At 42.2% G+C, this 24,321-nt stretch overlaps 1 protein-coding gene across 3 annotated transcripts in view; it reads left to right on the top strand.

Annotated features, from left to right (window-relative positions):
• The window catches only part of prdm5 (PR domain containing 5), a 243,768-nt gene that overhangs the window by 40,194 nt on the left and 179,253 nt on the right, over nt 1-24,321 (top strand). For 2 of the 3 annotated variants that reach the window (XM_078411294.1, XM_078411303.1), the window contains exons 4-6: nt 3,591-3,762; nt 6,032-6,206; nt 20,787-20,908. In XM_078411294.1, the coding sequence (XP_078267420.1) occupies nt 3,591-3,762; nt 6,032-6,206; nt 20,787-20,908 (469 nt within the window). Of the gene's footprint in view, nt 1-3,590; nt 3,763-6,031; nt 6,207-20,435; nt 20,529-20,786; nt 20,909-24,321 lie in introns of all 3 variants that reach the window. The other variant, XM_078411286.1, reaches the window with a different exon arrangement.

Consider the following 24,321-nt stretch of genomic DNA (forward strand, 5'->3'; position numbering starts at 1 on the left):
TGATTGTATGGTGATAGAACAACAATCTTGCTCTCAACATTAACAGAACCAAGGTGCTGATTATTGACTTCAGGAAGGGAAAGCCAAGGATCCATCAACCTGTCTTCATCAATGGGATAGCGATTGAGAGCGTCAACAGCTTCAAGTTAGACAATAGACAATAGACAATAGGTGCAGGAGTAGGCCATTTGGCCCTTCGAGCCAGCACCACCATTCGATGTGATCATGGCTGATCATTCTCAATCAGTAGCTCGTTCCTGCCTTCTCCTGATACCCTCCTGACTCCGCTATCCTTAAGAGCTCTATCTAGCTCTCTCTTGAATGCATTCAGAGATTTGGCCAGGCAAGCATATCTCTGAAGATCTGTCCTTGACCGCACCTCCTTGGCCACACTCTCATCTCACTACTACTATCGGGAAGAAGGTACATGAGCCCAAGAACCATGGCCGCCAGGTTTAAGAACTATTTCTTCCCATTAACCATTAGACTCTTCCACACTATACAACATCAAGCACAACCCAACCATGGCAATAACCTGCTATGGAATTTGTTTTGGTTGTACTAAGTATTTCAGGTTTGCACTTTTATGGTCTGGTTACCTGGTATGACTGATCATTAATTTATTGTATTATTAATGATTGGATATTTATTTGTGCTATTGCATTAATGTGCCTGTAAAGCTGCAGCATGTAAGAATTTCATTGTTCCTCTCCCGATACATATGACAATTAAACCCCCAACCATCAATCACAATCACAATAATACTTTATTAACCAAGTATGTTTTGCAACAAACAAGGAACTTCATTTGCCATACAGTCATAACAGTAAAAAGCAACAGGACACACAAAATGCATTTTAACATGAACATCCACCACAGTGACTCCTCCACAATCCTCACTGTGAAAGAAGATAAAAAAACAGTTCAATCTCTCCCTTTTTTGTCCTCCAGCGGTCGGGGGCTCTAACCGTCCGTTGACGGGATGATCTTGACTCCCATAGCCGGCGGCAAGCTTTCCTCGTAGGGGCGGTCAAGCTCCTTCATCCGGGGGGGGGGGGGACGGACGGACGGGGGGACGGACGGGGGGACGGACGATGACTCAGCACCCATTTTTACACTAATCTGCATTACCCCATTTTTTTTCTCCCTAAATTTCTATCAACTCTCCCCTCCTTCTCCAGTTTCTATCAGTCGTTTACACATTGGCCAATTAACCTATAAACCTGCACAGTTTTGAGTTGGAGGAAACCAGAGCACCAATAGGAAACCAATGTGATGACAGGGGGAAATGTGCAAACTAACTACACACAGGCAGCACCAGAGGCTAGGATTGAACCCTGGTCACGAGCTGTGAGGCAGCAGCACCACCAGCATTAATAAAAGGTTTGTTTGTCATCTATTGCACAGCAATCCATCCAAAGTGTGTTGTGCAGATAGCAGTATTTGTAAGTTTGGAAGCTTGATAACATTGAAACACTTGTGTGTTCAATCTCTCAGGCATAATTTAGATTTTTTTTCCTATATCACATTTTCACATCAATACTCCAGCAACTACTCGTCTCACCTTGAACGCCATAGTCGGCAGGATTTTGGGAATGCTGATGTTTTTTCCTCCATACTGCCTCAAAATATATCGTTGTTCCCTCATTATTGCTGGATCTTCGTACTGCAACTCCCTGTCCAGCTAAATTCTGTAATTACCCTGTTCAGAAGGCAGCCCAGCTCTGTTTTGTCAAGTTCCATTAGGGAGACGATGAATATTGGCCTTGCCAGCAACATCTAAATCTCACAAATTAATTTAATGAAGTCCAAACATTCGCATTATGGATTTAACTTGGAGTCAGTTATTTACAGCATCAACTAAAGTCATAACTTGTACTATAAGCAAACTTGACATATCATGTGAATCTTGATACAAGAAATTTCAATATATTTTGAGATCTCCTTTGGCAGCATTAAATAAATGATTGATTTGGAGAACCTCTGTGTTTCATGTTTTCATCTTTCATGTTTTTATTCCACAAACTTGTTAAAATTAAGTGAGCATTAAAAGGTACTTTTAAAACTTCCATTCTATCATTGTTTATAGACATTTCAGTGACATTTTGTACATCACTAATCTTGGGTGGAATTTATGTTCCTTTGGCACAAGGATTCTCTTGTGATTGATCTATTTTCATTCCATGGTAAAGAGGACATATAATTGTTTATTAATTGATTGTAGCATATGTGATATTGATTCAGAATACTTTTACATTGCCCTTGATCTTTTTACATTGACCATCATCTGACCTGAACAAAAACAGAAAATGGTGGATGCATTTGGTCAGCACGGTGGCGCAGGGATAGAGTTGCTGCCTTACAGTGCTTGCAATGCTGGAGACCCGGGTTTGATACCGACTACGGGTGCTGTCTGTACAGAGTTTGTTTGTTCTCCCTGAGACCACCTGGGTTTTCTCCGAGATCTTTGGTTTCTTCCCACACTCTAAAGACGTACAGGTTCGTAGGTTAATTGGCTTGGTGTAAGTGTAAATTGTCCCTCGTGTGTGTAGGATAGTTTTAATGTGTGGGGATCACTGGTCGGCGTGGACTCGATGGGCCGAAGGGCCTGTTTCCGCTCTGCATCTCTAAACTAAACTAAACTAGCATTCAATAGATCTAGCAGCATCTGCAGAAAGAAAATGTCCCATCTATATGTCCCATCAAAAACTCTTTGTCAGAATTCTGCAGTTCGACTCTCCATTAAAGTCAACAGTAGATCACTGATGTACAGTGGGGTGAGAGGTAAAATGTTTCCGTCCAAGAGGTCTGATGGTGGAATGAGGACTCCATTTATCCAGACCAGGCTGCCCATTCCGGGAAAAGGATATGTGCTCGAGTTACATTACTTTATTTAATATTTTCAACTACCTGTTAGTAGTTCTCAAATTGATTTTCATTTATTTAAATCCTCATAAATAAATGTAAAATTTCTACTATTCAGACACATTTAAACACAGTTAAAAGGTCTTTGTTTAAGAAACAAAGGCTTGGGATGCACTGTTTAAGACCTTTGTTGCTTGGAGCCTGTTCCTAATAATGGACACCTGATAGATAAAGAAGATCAGCTCGATGGGGTCACTATCATATCATATCATATCATATATATACAGCCGGAAACAGGCCTTTTCGGCCCTCCAAGTCCGTGCCGCCCAGCGATCCCCGTACATTAACACTATCCTACACCCACTAGGGACAATTTTTACATTTACCCAGCCAATTAACCTACATACCTGTACGTCTTTGGAGTGTGGGAGGAAACCGAAGATCTCGGAGAAAACCCACGCAGGTCACGGGGAGAACGTACAAACTCCTTACAGTGCAGCACCCGTAGTCAGGATCGAAACTAAGGGTTCCTACCTGAAATATTGCCTATCCATTCCCTCCAGAGATGTTGCCTGACCCACTGAGTTACTCCAGCATTTTGTGTTTTAATCAATATTCTCAGGCCGACTGTTGATGAGTACATAAAGAAGACAGTAACAATGTGCTGTAGGTTACAGCAAGTTCTAACTGAAGTAATAATGCCATATTTTTCTGATTGCTTTTAGGAAGGAGAAAATATTTTTTATTTGGCTGTGGATGACATCGAAACAGATACTGAATTACTGATTGGTTATCTGGATAGTGAAATGGAAGAGATGGAGGAAGAAGAGGAGGAGAAAATGGTCAGCAAAGAAGATGAAGAAAATCCCAAAGATATTCAACCAACTGGTGATAAAGGTATTTACCAGTATCAATCAATGGTGCTTGATAGATTATAATATCCTAAATTAGATTTTTGTGGGTTTTATTAGTATTATACATCTTGTTCACTTGGCTATCCATTAAAAATAATTGTATCAATTTCTTTGTGGTATATATTGTATGAAGCATGAAGCAAAGATCTTGTTAATGATATACTGTTCATCCTTGGGCTTTGCTTTGTATAATCTTTTAATATAATCAGCGACGCGTTTTATGTTGCTAGAGCCTTCAATGTAATAAAACATTCCAATATACATCACAGAAATGTGACCATCAAGTTTTGACAATGAGGCCCAAGGAGATAAAAAGAGCAAAAAAAACCCAAGATTTCAGTCAAAATTTTATATTTTAAGGAATTTGTGAAGAAGGAAGAGGTAGAGAGGAGCCAAGCAGTTGGAAAGCAAATTAAGGAGCCTGGAGCTTCAGCAGATGATAGCAAGGTTGCCACGGGGAGCGATTGTGTGTTATGGTGATGCAGCAGTTAGTGCTGCTACTTCACAGATCCAGGGACCTAGTTTGATCCTGACCCTGGATGCTGTCTTTGTGGAATTTTCAGGTATACCCTGAATCTGAACGTTGTTGTGCCAGCTGTCTGGTCTCCTCCCATATCCTAAAGATTTGCTACTGTAAATTATCACTCAGGACAGACAAATGACAAAAGAATCAAAAGAGGAGTTGATGGACAAGTGTGTGAGTGAGAAAATAAGTCACAAGGGCTACAGGGAGATAAGGAGAGAGGTAAAGGAACTGAGGAGATACCTATATTGGGATAGACATAGTAGATCAAACCTCTTGTTTTGGAAAAAGTAATTTTGGCGCAATCAAGAAGTCAGAATTGAAAAGCCACAGATGTCTTTGGAGTCTATAGGACTGGTTCAGATCCAGCTCAGGGGCACAGTGGTGCAGCAGTAGAATTGCTGCCTTACAGCACCAGAGACCTGGGTTTAATCCTGATTATGAGTTTGTATGGTCTCCTTGTGACAGCATGGATTTCCTCTGGATGCTCTGGTTTCCTCCCACATTCCAATGAGATGTGCAGGTTTATAGGTTAATTGGATTCTGTCAATTGTCCTCGTGTGTAGGATGGAACTAATGTCTGGGTGATCACCGGTCAGCTCGGACTTGGTGGGCCAAAGGGCCTGCTTCCATGCTGCATCACTAAAACTAGTGGTGACATTGGAGTGAGAAGAAGTGTGCTAATTTTAAACTTGAAGCTTTACAGAAAGTGAATGCTTCTAACAATATAAGAATTTATTGGCCATTTTAATTTCCCTGGAAAAAAATGGTTGTTAGCGGTATTCATGAACCACAGGCATCTGTACAGTCTAGGTAATCCCACAGTGCCATTAGGAAGGGAATTATAGGATTTTGACTTGCCTCTGATGAAAGAAAAGTAATACATTTCCAAGTGAAGTTAGCATATGATCTAGCAGGAAACCTGAAGATGGTAATGTTCCTAGGTTTCTGCTGCTATTGCCCATCTGGAAGGTAGAGGTGACACACTGTTGAAAAAGCTGTAATAAGTTGTTGCAGAATGCCTTGAAAATAGCGCCACCTTGTAATAGCGCCACCTTTGGTTGGAGGATTGTAAATGATTGAATAAACCACAGTACAGCTGTGCAGTCATGTTCCGGTCAGCAGTGAGTTAACTTGTTATTCTGTGTCTGAGCGCAAGGTATCACAAATTGACGAGGAGGATGGGATCGTCGATTCCCCAGCTTTACTTGTTTGTGTAGATAAGGAATTCTACAGAGGCATGAAGAAGCAGTATGACTCTATGACTTTTTAATATTTGTGTATGCTGTAACCATGTAACATTCAGTTCATGAAAACTAGCTTTGCTAAAATAAAATAAATACATACCAGTAAAGAAACTAGTGGCTGAGCTCTGTGGAATTATGCTTGTCAGCATTTCTTTTTCTCTGTTGTAAAGCTGAATGTTCTGAATCTACAGTGCATGGCTTTACAAGGTTGGGAAAATGAGTCAAAACCACAAGTGCTGATTCAGTGAAGGCTGTTTTTCATTAACGATAATTACTACTTTGACTGTGCTGCTGTGTCAATATCCCAATTGTATATAGTCCCACACCAATAATTTGAGGGGTTTAACGTGAACACTACTGTTAACATTTGTTTTACTTTGGTTGTTAGTGGTTTGTAAACAGTACTGCAATAGAGTGACAAGATGGAACTTTCACTTCATCTCATTTTGGAGAATTTACCCATGTGCTTTGTATCTTCGTAGATCTGTTGAGCGATAAGGAAGGTTACAGTTGTCCACAATGTGAGAGCAGCTTCCGAAGCCAGGACATCTTGGCAGAGCACTTGCAGTCACTGCATCAGAAGCCCAGTGAAGAAAAAGAATTCAAATGTCGGAATTGCGGCAAGAAGTTCCCCATTAAACAGGCCTTGCAGAGACAGTAAGTACAATCCTGGAAACTAAGGCTTCTTTGGGCAAACTGCCCCACTTTGCAAATAACCTGCTTAAACATTTCCAAAGTTTTGAAGCTTTCCATTCAAAATTTCAAAACACAAGAATTGGTTGAATTCAAAGTTCCTTTCCTCATGCTTTCTTTGTCTTTTTCATCACATTTCACTGGGTTATTTGTATTTTATGGCCCCAAATTTGAATCTTAGTTGCATTGTAAAAATACTTAAGAAAAGACTATTTAACCTCTTGATCCGGTTCCACCATTCGATTGAATTGTGTCTCGTCTTTAACCCGATTTCATACACATGCTTTTTCCAAGTATTCCTTAATGTGTTTGGTTATCATAATTCTATCAATCACAGATTTAAAATTAACAATAACCTTTGATGAATTTATATTCAATAGAGAATTCAAAGTTTTCACCGTCTCATTTTGTGGAAGTGTTTTCTAACTTCAATCCATTGAGGTTGACAATTCTTTGAAATGATAAATCAAAACGAGGGCTTTTAAAAAAAAAAGTAAACATGGCCTGATCAACATTTGAGAGAAGGATTGATGTTGCCATTTTTTGATACAGGTGCTATGATTGATCCACCACCTTTGGATTGTGCATGTTAGTTCCAACAAATACTAACTTATTTTTGCAAATAAAATACATATTCTCAAATTCTTCTTTAAGTTTTCCTTGGAGCTAGTCATGGGAGCAAATATTTGTTGGTGTGACTGGATTCTGATGGCGTTCCCTGCTGCTGTAGCTGGGCTAAAGGAGAGAAGATCCTCCGTATGCAGTTCCCAAAGAAGATGCAGTCTTGTTCTGCTAGTTTTTGACAAGACACATGTCTTGTTCTGCTAGTTTTAGCTGCTAACTTGCATCAGCATGTGCTAATGATAGACACAAAAAGCTGGGGTAACTCAGCGGGACAGGCAGCATCTCTGGAGAGAAGGAATGGGTCACATTTCGGGTCAAGACCCTTCAGGCTCAATGGGTGACGTTTCGGGTCGAGACCCTTCTTCAGTGCTACACAGTCGTTGCAATGGCCTCATTTTGCAGGTTACTTTGGTTGAAGAACAATTTTTGCAAATGTGTACACATGTGAATGGCATATTCTTCAGATGAGCCAGCATGGGTGCCAGATTTGCAGTATTATGTCAACCCTTTACGGGGAATCCAGGAAACAACATCGATTTGGAACAATTGAGGAACAGATTTAGTAGTTAATTTACTTTAAACAGCTGTTTATACTGTTTGAATGTTTTAAGTACTTTAGGTCTGTATTTTCTTTACAATAATTAAAAATGTGTTTTTTTGATTTTGAATGTTTCTGACTTGGAAGCATTCACAGACAGGCTTTATAATTTAACAGTTCTGGCCAAAGCTAAAGGCATAGCTCAGCTAGAACTGGTAAGTTATTTCATCGCATGGGAAGGGCTTGTTCTGGCTCCACCTAATGACCGAGTTACATTGTGCGAGGCTGTCTCAGCTGACAGGACTTTCCATGACCCTTATTGCCTGTTTGATAAAGGAGAACCTGAACCTAGAAGTCAGCTCTGAGTATGAAGTAAGAGCAGGAGTTGGCCCCTCAATCCGGCTCTATCATTCAACAAGATGATGGCTGCTCTGACTGGAACCTCAACCCTGAACGTTTGTTTAAGAATAAGAAGCAGAATCAAACTTGCTTAATTGAAGAAGAACTGTAAAATTTCTGAAAGATTGAAATATGACCATTCAACAAGGATAAATATTGAATTTATGTCAAAAAATATTTTGTGGACATGGATCTGAACTATTTTGACTGTTAGGATTGCAGAATTTGCCATTGTGTCTTCAAGGTAAGTGTTTTGATAGCATTGACAACTGACATATAACACCCCCATGCAGATGATATTGGCAACAGTTGCAGGAAGGGAAGGTTCTCTTGTTGCTTGAACAGAGGCGTGAAAGCATGAAAATGATCTTTTGAAATGAGAAGTGTAAGGTTACATTTACAGCTTGTGCGTGCTTGATGAATTTAGCAGACAGACCACCCATTTAAAAACTGGCATACTTCCTTGTGAGAATATTAATTTGACAAAAGTTTGGGTTCCATTCCCTTTCCTAGTGATACCATTTGCATGTGGTTTTGAAAGCATATGGCACTGATCCATCTTACTGATCTCAACCAGAGTTTAAAATAATATGTCAATTTGATTTTAGAGCACATACTTTTTCTTCAAATTACATTTTTTTTGTTAAAGAAAGCCATTTTACAGGGATAATTCCAAGAATTTGAGTGTAAATCTTGGATAAATATCAGCTAATCTCTCCTGTTCAGTTAATTATTGAGCTATTTTTCATTGCGCCGGTCCTTGGATCCTTTCTCAATCATCTCAGAGAAATTATGTATTAAAGAAACACGAGGCTGGACTGAACCTGTTGTGCTTCTGGGCTACAAGGAAATTTATTATATTACCAATACTGATAGAAAACATAATTCACTGGCTGACAGTTAACTCTTTAGTCATAGAGATAACTAGTGAATAATTAAATAGAATTCAAAGCATGGGCTGGAAATTATATTGTCCGCATTGCCCATTGAAACACACTGTTAAATGGTGCTGAAGCAGGTTACTACGACCAGCTTCAGTGGTATCTACAGTCCAGCAGCACTTACATCCACCATAATGAAGTGCTTCGAGAGATTGGTTATGGATTAAATCAACTACTCCCTCAGAAATTACTTTGATTCACTTCAATTTGCTTATCACCACAACAGGTCAATTGCAGACATTATCTTCACTCTGGAAGATAGACACAAAAAGCTGGAGTAACTCAGCGGAATAGGCAGCATCTCTGGAGGGAAGGAATGGGTGACATTTCGGGTCGAGACCCCTCTTCAGACTCTGACTTCGGTTTAAACCAGCATTTGCAGTTCCTTCCTACACTTATCTTCACTCTCCTCTGGACTATCTCTATGACATGAACACAAATGCCGAGCTGCTGTTCATCGACTAGTGGCTGGCATTCAACACTATCTTCCCCTGCAAACTCATCATGAACTCCAAGACCTGGACTTCTGCATCTCCCTTTGAAATTGGATTCTTGACTTCCTCATTGGCAATCAGGTTCATGAAGAATTCTATGATCACATGTGGAGCCCAGAGCAGCAGATGAGTGCAGTCTAACGCTCAATACCAGGGCCAACTGAGAGCCTATAATCCCGGCAAATCATTCTCCCTGTGGCACTTGCTTCTGTCTACTTTTTGGAAAACATAGTAGTTCCTTTATCCATTGTTAGATAGCATTGCGAAGTCACTTGTGCTTCAAATTGCCGCATGTCAGATAATGGCCACTACTGCCTGAAATTATCTCAGGAGGTTCAGCGCGATGGTGACCTTCATCCTTTATATCTGAGGAGTCCAGGCTTGAGGTCTTTCTGTAGAGGTGATTAGTTTCCATTACCACTGACATTGAAACCTTTAGCCTTTACATGTGTTAATTCGTGGACACCTCGAGGAGAGGAACCTAGCCCACAGAAAAGTTTTGAGTGCTGGGAAGATAGGTTCTTCTCCACAGGTTTTACCTGGCAAGCCATCTTTGCAATCTGCTTCTCTCACCCTGTTGTCATTTGTACTGAAAGCCCCGGAGGCCTGGACTGAAGCGTACATGTGTAGCATTGAAAAGGAAAACCAGTGTTTGGCATTAAATTTTATCCAAAATATTTTGTCCTTTTGTGCTATTGGATGCTTACCCGTCACTGCCTCACCAACAAATCTGCAAGTGAGCGATGATTTAAGTGTTTCAGTGCATGTCCCTTGCTCATCAAACCACCTTCTCTATGTGGTGAACACTGAGTATTTGAAGTGCTTTTTAGATTTAGTTTCATTGGGCAATTTCCAAGACAGTGATTGGGTGGTGGAGTTGAGAGTGATGGTGGAGATGATGGTGAATATCAATCATGCATGCTCCACATTGACAGTGTGTTAGTGTGCATAGAGCTGCAGATTGAAGTTCTTGTGCTATAAATACTATTGTCAATTTATCTTGCACAAACACTTTTTAAGCACTATAGAATTTCTTGGCTTATGTCTTATGATGCATCCTGAGAGTTTAAAACTTGTTTTAAAAAGAGCTCCAGTTAAAGAGCAACATTTGCAACTTACGTTGCACCAGGGCAGCACAGCAGTAGAGGTTGCTGCCTTACAGCGCTTGCAGCGCCAGGGACCCAGGTTCGATCCTGACTACGGGCGTTGTCTGTACAGAGTTTGTACATTCTCTCCGTGTCCACGTGGGTTTTCTCCGAGATCTTTGGTTTCCTCTCACACTCCAAAGTGGGAGGAGTTGGCTGCGCCTAACGGCTGCGGCTCTCTGGCAGTCTGTTGTCTTTTTTTCTTTTTTTTTTGTTTGTGTCGGTGTTGGGATGGTTTTTGTTTCTGTTTTTGGCTGTGTATGTGTGGTGGGGGTGTGTGGTGGGGGTGTGGGGTGGGGTGGGGGGGTGGGGCGGGGGGAAACCTTTATTTTATTAGGTCTCTTCCCCGGGGCGCGGCTCGGCTGCGGGCCTTAACATTGCCGGCGCAGCTCGGCTGCGGGACGTTTCAGTGCCCGGTGCGGCTCGGCTGCGGGCCTTAACATTGCCGGCGCAGCTCGGCTGCGGGACGTTTCAGTGCCCGGTGCGGCTCGGCTGCGGGCCTTAACATTGCCGGCGCAGCTCGGCTGCGGGACGTTTCAGTGCCCGGTGCGGCTCGGCTGCGGACCTTAACATTGCCGGCGCAGCTCGGCTGCGGGACGTTTCAGTGCCCGGTGCGGCTCGGCTGCGGGCCTTAACATTGCCGGCGCAGCTCGGCTGCGGGACGTTTCAGTGCCCGGTGCGGCTCGGCTGCGGGCCTTAACATTGCCGGCGCAGCTCGGCCGCGGGACGTTTCAGTGCCCGGTGCGGCTCGGCCGCTGGACTTAACATCGCCCGGTGCGGCCGCGGGACGTTTCAGTGCCCGGTGCGGCTCGGCCGCGGGACGTTTCAGTGCCCGGTGCGGCTCGGCCGCTGGACTTAACATCGCCCGGTGTGGCCGCGGGACGTTTCAGTGCCCGGTGCGGCTCGGCCGCGGGACGTTTCAATGCCCGGTGCGGCTTGGCCGCTGGACTTAACATCGCCCGGTGTGGCCGCGGGACGTTTCAGTGCCCGGTGCGGCTTGGCCGCTGGACTTAACATCGTCAGCGCTGTTCGGCCGCGGGACGTTTCAGTGCCCGGTGCGGCTCGGCCGTTGGACTTAACATCGCCCGGTGTGGCCGCGGGACGTTTCGGTGCCCGGGGCGGCTCGGCCGGGGGGCCTTCCATCCCCTTGCGGGGGCTGTGCGTGTCGTTTGCCTCGGTAGGGGTCGAGCTGCCTGTCCGTGGGTGCGGGGGGAAGAGAGGGGAAGTTTTGTTGCCTCCATCACAGTGAGGGGGTGTTTGGAGTCACTGTGATGGATGTTTGTGTTGGGGTCGGGTGTCCTGTGTTCTTTTCTTTTTGCTGTATTTTGTGTGACTGCTGAAATTTCGCTCGGTGTTGTGCCGAGTGACAATAAAGTGTTGTTATGTTATGTTATATGTTATGTACAGGTTTGGAGGTTAATTGGCTTGGTATAAATGTAAGTTGTCAGTAGTGTGTGTATGATAGTGTTAATGTGCGGGGATCGCTGGTCGGTGCGAACTCGGTGGGCCGATGGGCCACTTTCCGTGCTGTATCTCTAAACTAAATTAATGTACGGTGAAACCATTTTATCATTATGGCCCTCAGACAGATTTCCCCACTTAAGTTCTAATTATGTTTTTGTTTCGATGCACATCTGAAATCACTTCATTGCAAAACCTAAGCAATAGTTTCACTAATCAGTAATATTGGAATCACCAAGGTCCTTCTGTTTGGAGAATGATACAAAGCTGTATTTAATCGTTTTCTAATGTATTGCAAGACAGCTGTTATCCTAGAAAGTAATCATCTGTTTTACTGATTATTTCCAAAAAGAAATATATGGCATGCTGATCTTGTTTGCGTCAAGACTTTTGCCAACAGGGCACACCAATGACGTGTCATTTTTAGGCTGCATTCCACTTTTTTCACTTGTGATTGCTAAGCCACCAGCTGGATAGTTTATTAATGTCTTATATAAAGTTGTGTAATGATAACGGTAAAATGTTGGCAGAAATGTTGGGCATCTGACTGATCATATCTGGCATAGTTCACTGCTTACTGAAATACATTGTCTATGTAATACTATCAGGCACTAGGTGCTGCTAGGCCTGTTTTTCAAGTGTCCAATTTTTGTTCCCAAATTCTGTATAAAGAATCTCAAAATATGTTGGGTGGGTGCAGAAGCAACCATGGGCATAATCCTTTTATGGAGGGGAGTCTTGGAGGTGGAGCTCTCTTTTGATATATTTGGCTGGGGTTGGGTTATTTAAAAATTATTTTAAAAGTTATTTTTGTCTGAAAATATTTGCACTTCTTGCAGTAATTATTGTGTTGTGCATGAACTGGATATTGAGAGTTGTCAGGCAATTTCACCTGTGTCTGAGCCTATTCCTGCTCTTGCAATCAAGCATATTTGACCTTTGTAGTAAAGATCAATAGATTGCAATCTAGACATGGAAATCCTTACACCCACAATCTGTCGACATTGAGTTCAACTAATCTGGTGAAGCATGTTAGCTGAGCTCATTACAAGAGTTTTTTGCTCAGCAGCGCATCTCATCATTCCCCTATTGTCATCAGACAGCTCTTTTCTCACATATATGTTTGTATATCAGTCTTTTACTGATAGAGATTTTTCATTGTTATTTATCCTTATGATGTGCCATGGGCACCCACATAGGCCCCAGTTATGCCTGCCTTCTTGTCGGTTATGCCAAACACTTCTTGATCCAAACACAACCTCTTTCTCCGCTGCATCAATGACTGTATTTGTGGTTGCCTCCTGCATCCATGCAGAACTTGTTGCTGTCTCAACGTTACCACTAAGTTCCAGCTTGTCCCGAAATTCACTTGGACTATCTCTGACACTTATCTCTGACTATCTCTGACACTTCTCTCCCCTTTCTCAATCTCTCTGTCTCCATCACAGTGAACAGACTATCGACTGACATTTACTATAAACCCAAGTACTCCCACAGTTATCTGAACTACACCTCCTCCCACCCTGCTTCTTGCAAGGACATCATCCCCTACTCTCAATTTTTCCGTCTTCAACGCATCTGTTTGCAAAATTAGATTTTCTACTCTAGGACACCCACAAAGTCCTTTTTCTTCAATTAACATAGTTTCTCCCCTGCTGTTGTGGATGAATCGCTCCCCCATGTCTTCTCCGTGTCCCATAGTTCTGCTCTCGTCCCCTCTCCCTCTAAACGGTACTTGGATAAAGTACCCTGGTCCTCATCTTTCACTGCACCAACTTCCGCATCCAACACATTCTCTGACATATCCGCCACGTACATTGTGATCCCACCACTAGTCACAGCTTCCCATCCCCATCCCTTTCTGCTTTCTTAGAAAAAACTACTTCCGCATCTCCTTGGTTCACTCATCCCTTCCCACCCAGGTAATATCCCCTGCAATCACAACAGATGTAACAACTGTTCCTATACCTCCTCTCTCACCTCCATCCAAGGACCCAATCAGTCCTTCCAGGTGAGATAGAAGATCGCATGCACCTCTGCTAACCTCATTTACTGCATTCAATGCTCTCAATGTGGCATCCTTTACATCGGCAAGACCAAGCGTAGAATAGGCGACCCCTCGGGTTTTGTTTGCCAAGACATACAAGATCTCCCAGTTGCCATTTTAACTCCTCTTCCCATTCCCATACTAATCTTTCTGTTCTGGGCCTCTCCACTGCCAGATTGAGGCCACGTGCAACTGGAGGAACAGCAACATGTATTCCGCTTAGGTAGCTTACAACCCATTGGTACGAGCATTGACCTCCAAATTTAGGTAACAGCGCCATTGTTTTCCACCCCCCCCACACCCCACTGACTACCTACTTATCCCACTACTACCTACTTCTACCCCCTTTTAAATCCCCCCCCCAATCCATTTCCACATACATCCCTACCTCTGGCTTTAACTTTTAATCCTTTCACTCCTCTTCTCATCTATCTGACACTCTTTTGTCTCCTTGTTTCCTTTGTTCCCTTTTGTCTCCTTTTCATCTGCAACCTTTGTCCACACATTTGCCAATCAAACCCCCACCCCTCACCTGTATCCACTATCAGTTGCCAGGATTTGTCCTGACCCACCTTTTTCCAGCTTTCTCACCTCTTCTACAAGGTGAGAAGGATTTCAACTCAAAAAGTTGCTTATCCATGACCTCCAATTATGCCGTCTGACCCTGAGTTACTGGCACTTTATGTTCCACGCTGATTGCTCAGAAACTTTGATTTGTTTGGTATGGCCAAGCAAAGCAGCAATGCTACACATCACTCTGCAGGCTGAGAGCTTAATGTGGACACTGTTTACACTGAAGGCCGACGTTCCTTCTTCAAGCAGAAGTAAGTTACCTTATCTAAAAAGGAAGGGAAATGGAGATCTAGGGATGCAGGAAGGCAGAAGCCTCGTGAGCATGTGTGGTGTCACACAAATCATTAGCAGAATGCAAACAGAAGTGAAGAAAGGGGCTGTGGACATAATGAAGACATTCTGAGGATTCCTCTTGACAGATCTTACAAGATATTTATTGTTTACATTGGCCATTAATTGAAGTGAATGTTGCTCCTAATGAAGGTCTCTCTGGCAACCACCTGCTAGTATTGCCCTGGAGGATCTGTGTGGCCTTCTTATATGCAGGCTTTGCTGTAGGTAATATTGTTTCACATCTTCTCCTAACAAACCTCGGAGCACACTCCCTGCCTTTGCAAATACTAATGCAGCCATGCAACTCGTAAGATAGAGAAAGGCGAAACTGATTAAATGTCAAAAGTCAGTGTGGCAATAAATGAGTTGTTTTGAAATAAATGATGATAGACTGGTGGATGTTGTTAACATGGACATTTCTAAGGCTATTGACAGCATCCCTCATGCTGGAGGACCTGTACTGAGGTACTGTACTAATGGATACCTCGGGACCTGAACCATTGGCATAAGATCAGGGTCATTGGCTATTATTTTATATCAGTAACTGAAAAGACAGTGTGATGTATCCAGGGTTGATGAAGATTAAACTAGGTGGAAATAATACCCCTGGGGAGAACCCTGTCTGTAAATGAATGCATCTGGAAACATGCAAGGTTATGCTCTTTGATGGGAACAGGGTAAACAGGTTGTATAAATGATGAGAAACAAGGTGGTGTTAATGTGTAGAAGGGATCTTGGTATGTTGATTCTTTCTGCAGAGGTTTCTCTCTTCCTCAGGAAAGTTGTGATCATTCTGACATTGAGGCTACTCAAGGCTGAGATGAAGATTTTTGGTCACTGAATGAATTGGAGAATATGGCGATGAGCTGGGGAAATGGACAGATCATGTGATCAGTCTTGATGTTACTGAATGGCAAAACAGACTTAAGGAAAATTGTGACCTTTTTTTTTTTTTGCATGTCTTAAAACATACATGTTTTATGTTTTAAATTTAATTTAATTTAGTTTAATTTAAGATTAAAATTTAATTTAATTTAGAAGGATGAGAGGGGATCTTATCGAAACGTATAAGATTATTAAAGGGTTGGACACGTTAGAGGCAGGAAACATGTTCCCAATGTTGAGGGAGTCCAGAACAAGGGACCACGGTTTAAGAATAAGGGGTAGGCCATTTAGAACGGAGATGAGGAAAAACTTTTTCAGTCAGAGAGTTGTGAATCTGTGGAATTCTCTGCCGCAGAAGGTAGTGGAGGCCAATTCTCTGAATGCATTCAAGAGAGAGCTAGATAGAGCTCTTACGGATAGAGGAGTCAGGGGGTATGGGGAGAAGGCAGGAACAGGGTACTGATTGAGAATGATCAGCCATGATCACATTGAATGACGGTGCTGGCTCGAAGGGCCGAATGGCCTCCTCATGCACCTATTGTCTATTGTCTATTGTCTATAAAACATAATGTTGTTAAACATGTTTTAACTTTTGGTGCACTGATGAAATGCCTACAAATTTGCCTACATCTTTTTTTGGATAATATTTTAACAATAAGAGGTAGAATTGGGGGAACATTTTGCCCAGGCAAACTTCAAAGTTCCCAGAATGGTTGCATTGGATATTTTGTATCTTTTGCGAACATTGTAGATTGCAGCGTAGTTTTTATCAGTGTGAGAAACAAAATCATTGAAAATGAAGGGCATGCAAAAACAATTTAATGTAACTAATGTTCCACAGGTTACCCCTCTGAACAATTAAAAAAATAATAAAGCTGTTAGTAGGTTTGATTCTGGGTCAAACTTTGCATATTTTTTTAGATTCCATTGGTCTCTTAAATGCTTCAGGATATGAAGGTGCTGACCAATGTAATCAATCTTCCCTGGTGTGTAGGAAGGAACTGCAGATGCTGGTTTAAACCGAAGATCGACACAAAAAGCTAAACTAACTCAGCGGGACAGGCAGCATCTCTGGAGAGAAGGAATGGGTGCCATTTCGGGTCGAGACCCTTATTCAGACTGGTTAGGGATAAGGGAAACACGAGATAGTTAGAGAATTGGAGCAGCAGCAGGATGACCTGTGGTCCATCCGGGACGACGAAAGCCTCCTGGACTTGACCTACAGTCAGGTCATCACTCCAAGAGTGCAGGAGGTGCGACGGGTAGAGACGGAAAGGAAGGGGATGAAGTGAGTGCAGGAGACCTCAGTGAAAGTACCTCTTGCGAACAGGTACACCCTCTTGGGAGCTGTCAGGGCAGACAACGCTTCCAGTCTGAGCGTCGGACAGGTCTGTGACTCGAATCCTAACACTGAGACTCGACCGGCGAGTCCAACGTCAGGAGGAGCCATAGTGGTGGGGTGGCTCCATTGTCTGAGGTGCAGGCAGGAGATTCTGTGGCGACAGACGAGACTCGAGGATTGTGTGTTGCCTCCCTGATGCCAGGGTCCAAGAAGTCTCAGACTGACTTCAGAACATCCTCGAGAGGGAAGGGGAGCAGCCAGATGTAGTTGTGCATGTAAGCACAAATGAAGTAGGTAAGAAGAGGAAGGAGGTCCTGCAACGTGAGTAGAGAGGACTTGGCAGGAGGCTGAAAAGCAGGACTTCGATGGGTGGTTATCTCTGGGTTGCTTCCAGTACCTCGTGCTAGTGAGGGTAGGAACAGGAAGATAGGGGATCTGAATGTGTAGCAGAGGCATTGGTGCAAGGGGCAGGGATTTAGATTTCTAGATCACTGGAATCTCTTCTGGGGGAGGGGTGACCTGTACAAAAGGGACAGGTTGCATCTTAATTGGAAGGGGACTGGCATTCTGGCAGGCAGGTTTGCTAGTGCTACATGGGTGGGTGTAAAGAGCATGAAAGGAAACGTGGGGAATATAAAAACTGACTGTTTCTTTCGGTATGTAAAAAGGAAAGGATTAGTTTACAATACACATTAACGATTTGGATGAGGGAATTAAATGTAACATCTCTAAGTTTGCAGATGACACAAAGCTGGGTGGCAGTGTGAGCTGCGAGGAGGATGCTATGAGGCTGCAGGGTGACTTGGAAAGGTTGGATGACTGGGCAGAAGCATGGCAGATTCAGTATAATGTGGATAAATGTGAGGTTATCCACTTTGGTAGTAAGAACAGGAAGGCAGATTATTATCTGAATGGTGTCAGATTAGGAGAAGGGGAGGTGCAACGAGACCTGGGTGTGCTTGTACATCAGTCATTGAAAGTAAGCATGCAGGTACAGCAGGCAGTGAAGAAAGCTAATAACATGTTGGCCTTCATTGCAAGAGGATTTGAGTTTAGGCGCAAGGAGGTCCTCCTGCAGTTGTCCAGGGCCCTGGTGAGACTGCACCTGGAGTATTGTGTGCAATTTTGGTCTCCTAATTTGAGGAGGGACATTATTGCTATTGAGGGAGTGCTGCATAGATTCACCAGATTAATTCCAGGGATGGCAGGAATGACATATGGCTGTTTAGGACTGAGATGAGGAAAAACGTTTTCACCCAGAGAGTTGTGAATCTATGGAATTCTCTGCCACAGAAGGCTGTGGAGGCCAATTCACTGGATGTTTTCAAGAGAGAGTTAGATTTAGCTGTTAGGGCTAAGGGAATCAAGGGATATGGGGAAAAAGCCAGAACGGGTTACTAATTTTGGATGATCAGCCATGATCATATTGAATGGCGGTGCTGACTGAAGGGCTGAATGGCCTATTCCTGCACCTATGTTCTATGTTTCTATGTTTCGTTTTAGACAGTGATGTATATACCACTAGACTGTAAGCTGCCCAAGCGAAATATGAGATGCTGTTCCTCCAATTTGAATATTGATTTTGCTCACTTCAGGTAGCCCCGGCATTCCCTCTCTCTCCATCCCTCCCCCACCTAAGTCACACTGGCTTCTCATTTTCACCCTACAAACGGCTAACAATGTCTTGTTTCCTATGTCATCGTTACTTTTTTGCATATTTTCCTTCATTGTTTTTTAACTCTCCACATCACTGTCTATATCTCTCGTTTCCCTTATCCTTAACCAGTCTGAAGAAGGGTCTCGACCCGAAATGTCACCCATTCCTTCTCTCCAGAGATGCAGCCTGTCCCGCTTTTTGTGTCAATCTTCCCTGGTGACGAGTCAACATTTTTGTAAACATATAATTGCTCTTTTGAAGGATGCGATTATTTTGATGTTCTTAATGATAAGGTAAAATGCAAATAGCTGCTGTAATGGATGCATTTTGAGATGATCTTTATGTGTGATTTTAGTCTATTGTTTTGAACTGTCATTGGATCAGAAGTTATGGAATTATAATTCTGTGTTTTATTACCCTCTGTGGGTTCCAAGTTATTTGACAGCTGTTGTTTGGATTTGGAACCATCCCAGAGTGGACTATCATGATCATAACTTTAAATCCTATTCACTATACATAACATTAGCCCAGAATCATACAGAGCCTTCATCTATTTGATGGTTTTTATTTGTCTACTTTCTTAGCATTGTTGTTAATTTGTTTTTAAAAGCTGTTTAATAATTTTCGTGATAAATAGGGCAGCATGGTGGCACAGCAGTAGAGTTTCTGCCTTACAGCGAATGCAGCGCCGGAGACTCAGGTTCGATCCTGACTACGGGTGCTGTACTGTACGGAGTTTGTACATTCTCCCCGTGACCTGCGTGGGTTTTCTCCGAGATCTTCGGTTTCCTCCCACACTCCAAAGACGTACAGGTTTGTAGGTTAATTGGCTGGGCAAAATGTAAAAATTGTCCCTAGTGGGTGTAGAATAGTGTTAGTGTGCGGGGATCGCTGGGCGGCGCGGACCCGGTGGGCCGATGGGCCTGTTTCTGCGCTGTATGTCTAAAATGAAGAAGCAAATTTGAAATGAAACGCAGAATTTTATTTTGGGGGGGGGGGGGGGGGAATCAAAGGCAGAATTTTAAAGTCATATTTTCACATTCAAAGAAGATTGTAAAAACAAATGAAGAAACTTACTGTGTCGTAAGGGGATCATAGAACCCGTCATGTACCCACCAACCAAAATAAAAGGCTTCACACTACTTTTATAATACTCTTTGTTCGCTGCCACTGCTCATTGGAAACATATCTAGGTGTCAATCTAGACACTGCTAATCAAGGTTTCTGGCTCTACTACCCTTTTAACTATTATCTTTTGGAGCCCCATCAACCTTCTGCTAAATACTCTCCTCAAACTTCTCTCAAATACTTCTACCAATTGCTTTATTTTTGCATCTCTGGTTATTGATTTCTCTCTTAATTTTTAATTGTTCTACCTGGACCCTTCAAAGCTTTTTGTGCTTCATTTAAATCGCTTCTCAATCTCCACTGCTCCAAAGGAAACAGCCATAATCTATCCAATCTTATTTTGATATCTAGAATTCTTTACTTCTACCAACATCCTCATAAATCTTCTCTGTATCCACTCGAGAACCATCACACTATCCCTGAAATATGATCGCAACTCTCCATTTCTGCTGCAACTTAATTGGTTCTGTGTACACTTTTAGTCTTTTAAACTGCTTAGATGTGTTTGAAGAAGTTTTACCTCTATATTGTCTTCCATTGTATGTTGTTGATTGCCTACATAGTCGATCAATGATTTGATAAAGAGATGATTCGATTAAGTTTTGTACTTGTTCCTTTGCTTGTAGTGTTCTACAATGTACTGAATATATCCTTCCCGATGACAGCTCTCGAAGCTTTCAATGTTCAGTCTGCAGCATCGCCTTCAGCTCTGAGTCAAGGTTTTGTATTGAACCACAGTTGTCCATTTTGCACCATGTTTGGCCTCTCCTACTTTCCGTAACAACCTGGGCAGATTGCATGTGAATTAAAAAAATAAAACAAGTAACACTGCTTTGCTTCATTTCCACCCTGGTTTGGCGAAACATGATGTAAGTCACTGGTTCTGCTGTGTGGCATGTATTAACCAAGGTTTGCATGCAATAGAGAGTTGCTATATTTTGTGTTACATTTTGGCTCTTACCAACTGTCTATCACAGTTTCGAGCAGCATAAGGAAGCCTGCAAAGGGGATGCCAGGTTTGTTTGCAAAGCAGATAGCTGTGGGAAAAGGTTCAAAAGCAAAGATGCCTTGAAGAAGCATAAGGAGAATGTGCATACAGGTAAGAACATGAATCAGTAGAAAGTATGATCCAAACATTATTGTTTTAAATTGAGTTTTAGAATTTTGATTTGAATTGAGGGTAACGTAGTAAAATATGAAAAAAATAATAATCTCCTTGTGATTGCATTCTCTGACAATGGTAAAAAATTAAATCGGATTAATAGTCTTCTATTTGTGATTTCATGTCCTATGTCCACTAGCCCAATTTGCTTTAAGGTCACTCGTGTTCAGCAATTTGCTATGTCAGTTTACAGGTAAATTTTCAGAGTACTGACAGACTAAAAATTTTGCACATGTGCAATACTATGCAATATTATGAAAATGCAACACTGAGTGCTTTGTTTTGCATATTGCATATTGCTGATCTTTTGATTCCTTGTTTGTGACTTTTAAGTTTCTTCATTATTTAAGGGCAATTTCTCAGGTTTTGTGTTCAATTGCATGCTGTGTTTATTGCTTCTAATCATTCCAGTATCTGAATGAATACTGAGACCTCTTTGTCCACGATCACTATTTGGACAAGTTTTCCACACCTACTTTGCACTAGAAGGAAGTTGTAAAACATAGAAAATGGTGAAATTTACTAACAGGAATAAATTCAATCTGTGCCACCACAAACATTTTCCTAATCACATGTGAAAGAGAAATGAATATGTCCTTTGGGAGGGGGGGATGTTTAGGGGAAATGTTCTTGTCCTCAAAGTATTAATTAATAACCAGCCTGATAACTTTAGCAAGAGGCTCAATGGAAGGGACAAAGCCATGCTGTGGTAGGTCTCATCACCCACTGTGTTGGGCCATGGATAGTGTTTCATACAAAAATACTGGTTCATGGCTCCTTCACACTTCCTAATCTCAATCAGTTTTACAGGCAGTAACTTGGAAGAAAGTCATTTTTGCCTCAGTGGTTCCCCAAGGAGCAAATCAGATTTCATATATTGGTTAAACAAAGTAATAGGAGTGAACTTAAAAGTAAAAATAATATTGAGGGCCGCCTTCCATACTCCACTGTCAAGTTTCAACTTTAGGATTTTGATTCCTGGTAGATTTGAAGTCGAATTGTTTTAAATATGTGAAAATGAACCCTATCCTGAAAAGAAATCTTGTTGCATTTGTAAATTGTCTTATGGGATTCAGTTCAATGACGGAAGAGGTAACTGTTACAATTCTTGCAAAATTTATACTTATGGGTTACAATCCAAATAAGAATTAAAAAAAGGAATTTTAGTTTGTTCTAAGTTTTGAAAGACTCTTCCACCTAAGTGCCAAAGAACAGCAGCCTTCTGTTTGTTTTTGGGAATTTTATTAAAATGAACCTAAGCTAAAAAATTCTCTATATATTTAAATGATGCCAATGCAATAAAGTTTGCTGAAAGGAGATACCGAGTGGGTGGAAATAGATTACAATGCATTAATCCAGTCAGAGTTTTCGGATGATGTTGCGTATCACAAAATGGCAGTTTGAATTATTTACTTTTAATCCTTTGCCATTCATCCAGTATTTTTGAAGCTTTGAAATTTATTTTTAATTTTTTGCTGCTGGATGCTGTGAAATGATCCAAGACCTTGAAGACTCCTCGGCGACTGACAGAATGATGTAAGGTTTTAAGCAGGAAGTAAAATCTATAGGGAGAATTTTCTGTCTATAATTCTCAGCAATTTCCGGGGGGGGGAAAAAGTGGTAGAAATAATTGTCATGTGAGAACTGATCTTTGAACTTTTGATCTCTTTTCCACCTTAGTTACGGCATGATTTCCAGTGTGTTCCTTTTACTCTGCTTTATCCTATCCTTCCATACCCATGTCGAGAGTTGGCAGTGTTGCTGTTTTTCCTTATGAGAGCATGTTTACCTCAGTCCTCTGAATCTGCTCCTCGGTTGTGTCCCATTGCTGTGTGTGAGTAATGTATAGCGTTCCACTTCACTTTTGGTCTGCTGCTTCTCAGTCATGTAAAAATAGTGTGAGCACAGTTGAGAACTCGCAATGTATTTATGTCCTTTCCATAACTATGTGGCATCTACCTTAATTGTGAGACTACTATAAATGTGCCCATCTGCTGATATATTCCACCTGCCCAGCCTTATTTCCTGAAACAAAATGGCACCAGAGAGAGGTAACGTTTTATGTGAAGCTTATCTCAAAACAGTTAAAATAGACTTTTAGGACTGTTTCTTATTATCTATATGTTCCAGAGCTGTGAATGTCACTAATTCCAACGCTGAATGTTTCCTGCCAATCCTTGTCATTTCAAAGGGACATTTGGAACTCCCTCTCTATATTAGACCCAGCATTACCAGCGCAGCTGTAAGTACCAGTATAATAAGGAACCTTGACAATCAGGAGGGGAAGCGGTGGACTCCAGGTATGGCTGAAACTACGGGGTTTCTAGCCACGCCCCCCAGTCCCCCTACCCCCAACATGCTTGGAGCTAAAGTTCAATCACTCAAGAACAATCTTGGGGTGGCACGGTGGCGCAGCGGTAGAGTTGCTGCCTTACAGCAAATGCAGCGCTGAAGACTCAGGTTCGATCCTGACTACGGGCGCTGTCTGTACGGAGTTTGTACGTTCTCCCCGTGACCTGCTTGGGTTTTCTCCGAGATCTTCGGTTTCCTCCCACACTCCAAAGACATACAGATATGTAGGTTAATTGACTGGGTAAGTGTAAAAATTGTTCCTAGTGTGTTTAGGATAGTGTTAATGTGCGGGGATCACTGGGTTGCGCGCGGACTCGGTGGGCCGAAGGGCCTGTTTCCGCGCTGTATCTCTAAAAGAGCTTGGAGCAAGACTATTGTTTCAAAGGGAGGTCAGAGGCTGCTGTGTCCTTTGTTTCAGTGAAACAAAACATGGCTCATCCTTAACACACCTGACCCTAATGCACAATCAAAAGGTTTCTCCATTTATCGTCAGGCAAGGGGAAAGGCAGCAGCATCTGCTTTTTGGTCAGTGCTTTGAAGTGCATTGATGTGACGATCTTGACTCAATTCTATTTCCCTGACCTGGAAGACCTGTGCATAAAATGCTCTTCCGTTTAGCTATGAGAAAATGCATCTCCACTCTCCTGTCAGTGGTCTGCATTTCACCCCAAGCCAATACAAACGTGGCTTTGAATGAATCATACTCGGTCGTTAACCTCAAAAAATATCCCCATTGGTCCTACCCTCATGTCTTTGTCCTTGTGAGAAATTTGCCTGAATGTTTTTCTTCAATTTCCTGTGCACTGTTTGTTCTAAGAACGAGATACTATTTTTTTCCTTAAATTTGACCCATTATGTCTCAGTTGATGTTCAATTTCAACCATGTGATTGTTTCTTGTACCTTTTATATCCTTGACTATCGTGTAGAATCTGAAGAATGGTTTTGGAAAGGCAGCTTGAGGACTTGTTTCCAAAATAACGATATCATATTTCCCATG

The sequence above is a fragment of the Rhinoraja longicauda genome, chromosome 1 (assembly GCF_053455715.1).
Source record: "Rhinoraja longicauda isolate Sanriku21f chromosome 1, sRhiLon1.1, whole genome shotgun sequence".
Lineage (NCBI taxonomy): Eukaryota > Metazoa > Chordata > Chondrichthyes > Rajiformes > Arhynchobatidae > Rhinoraja > Rhinoraja longicauda.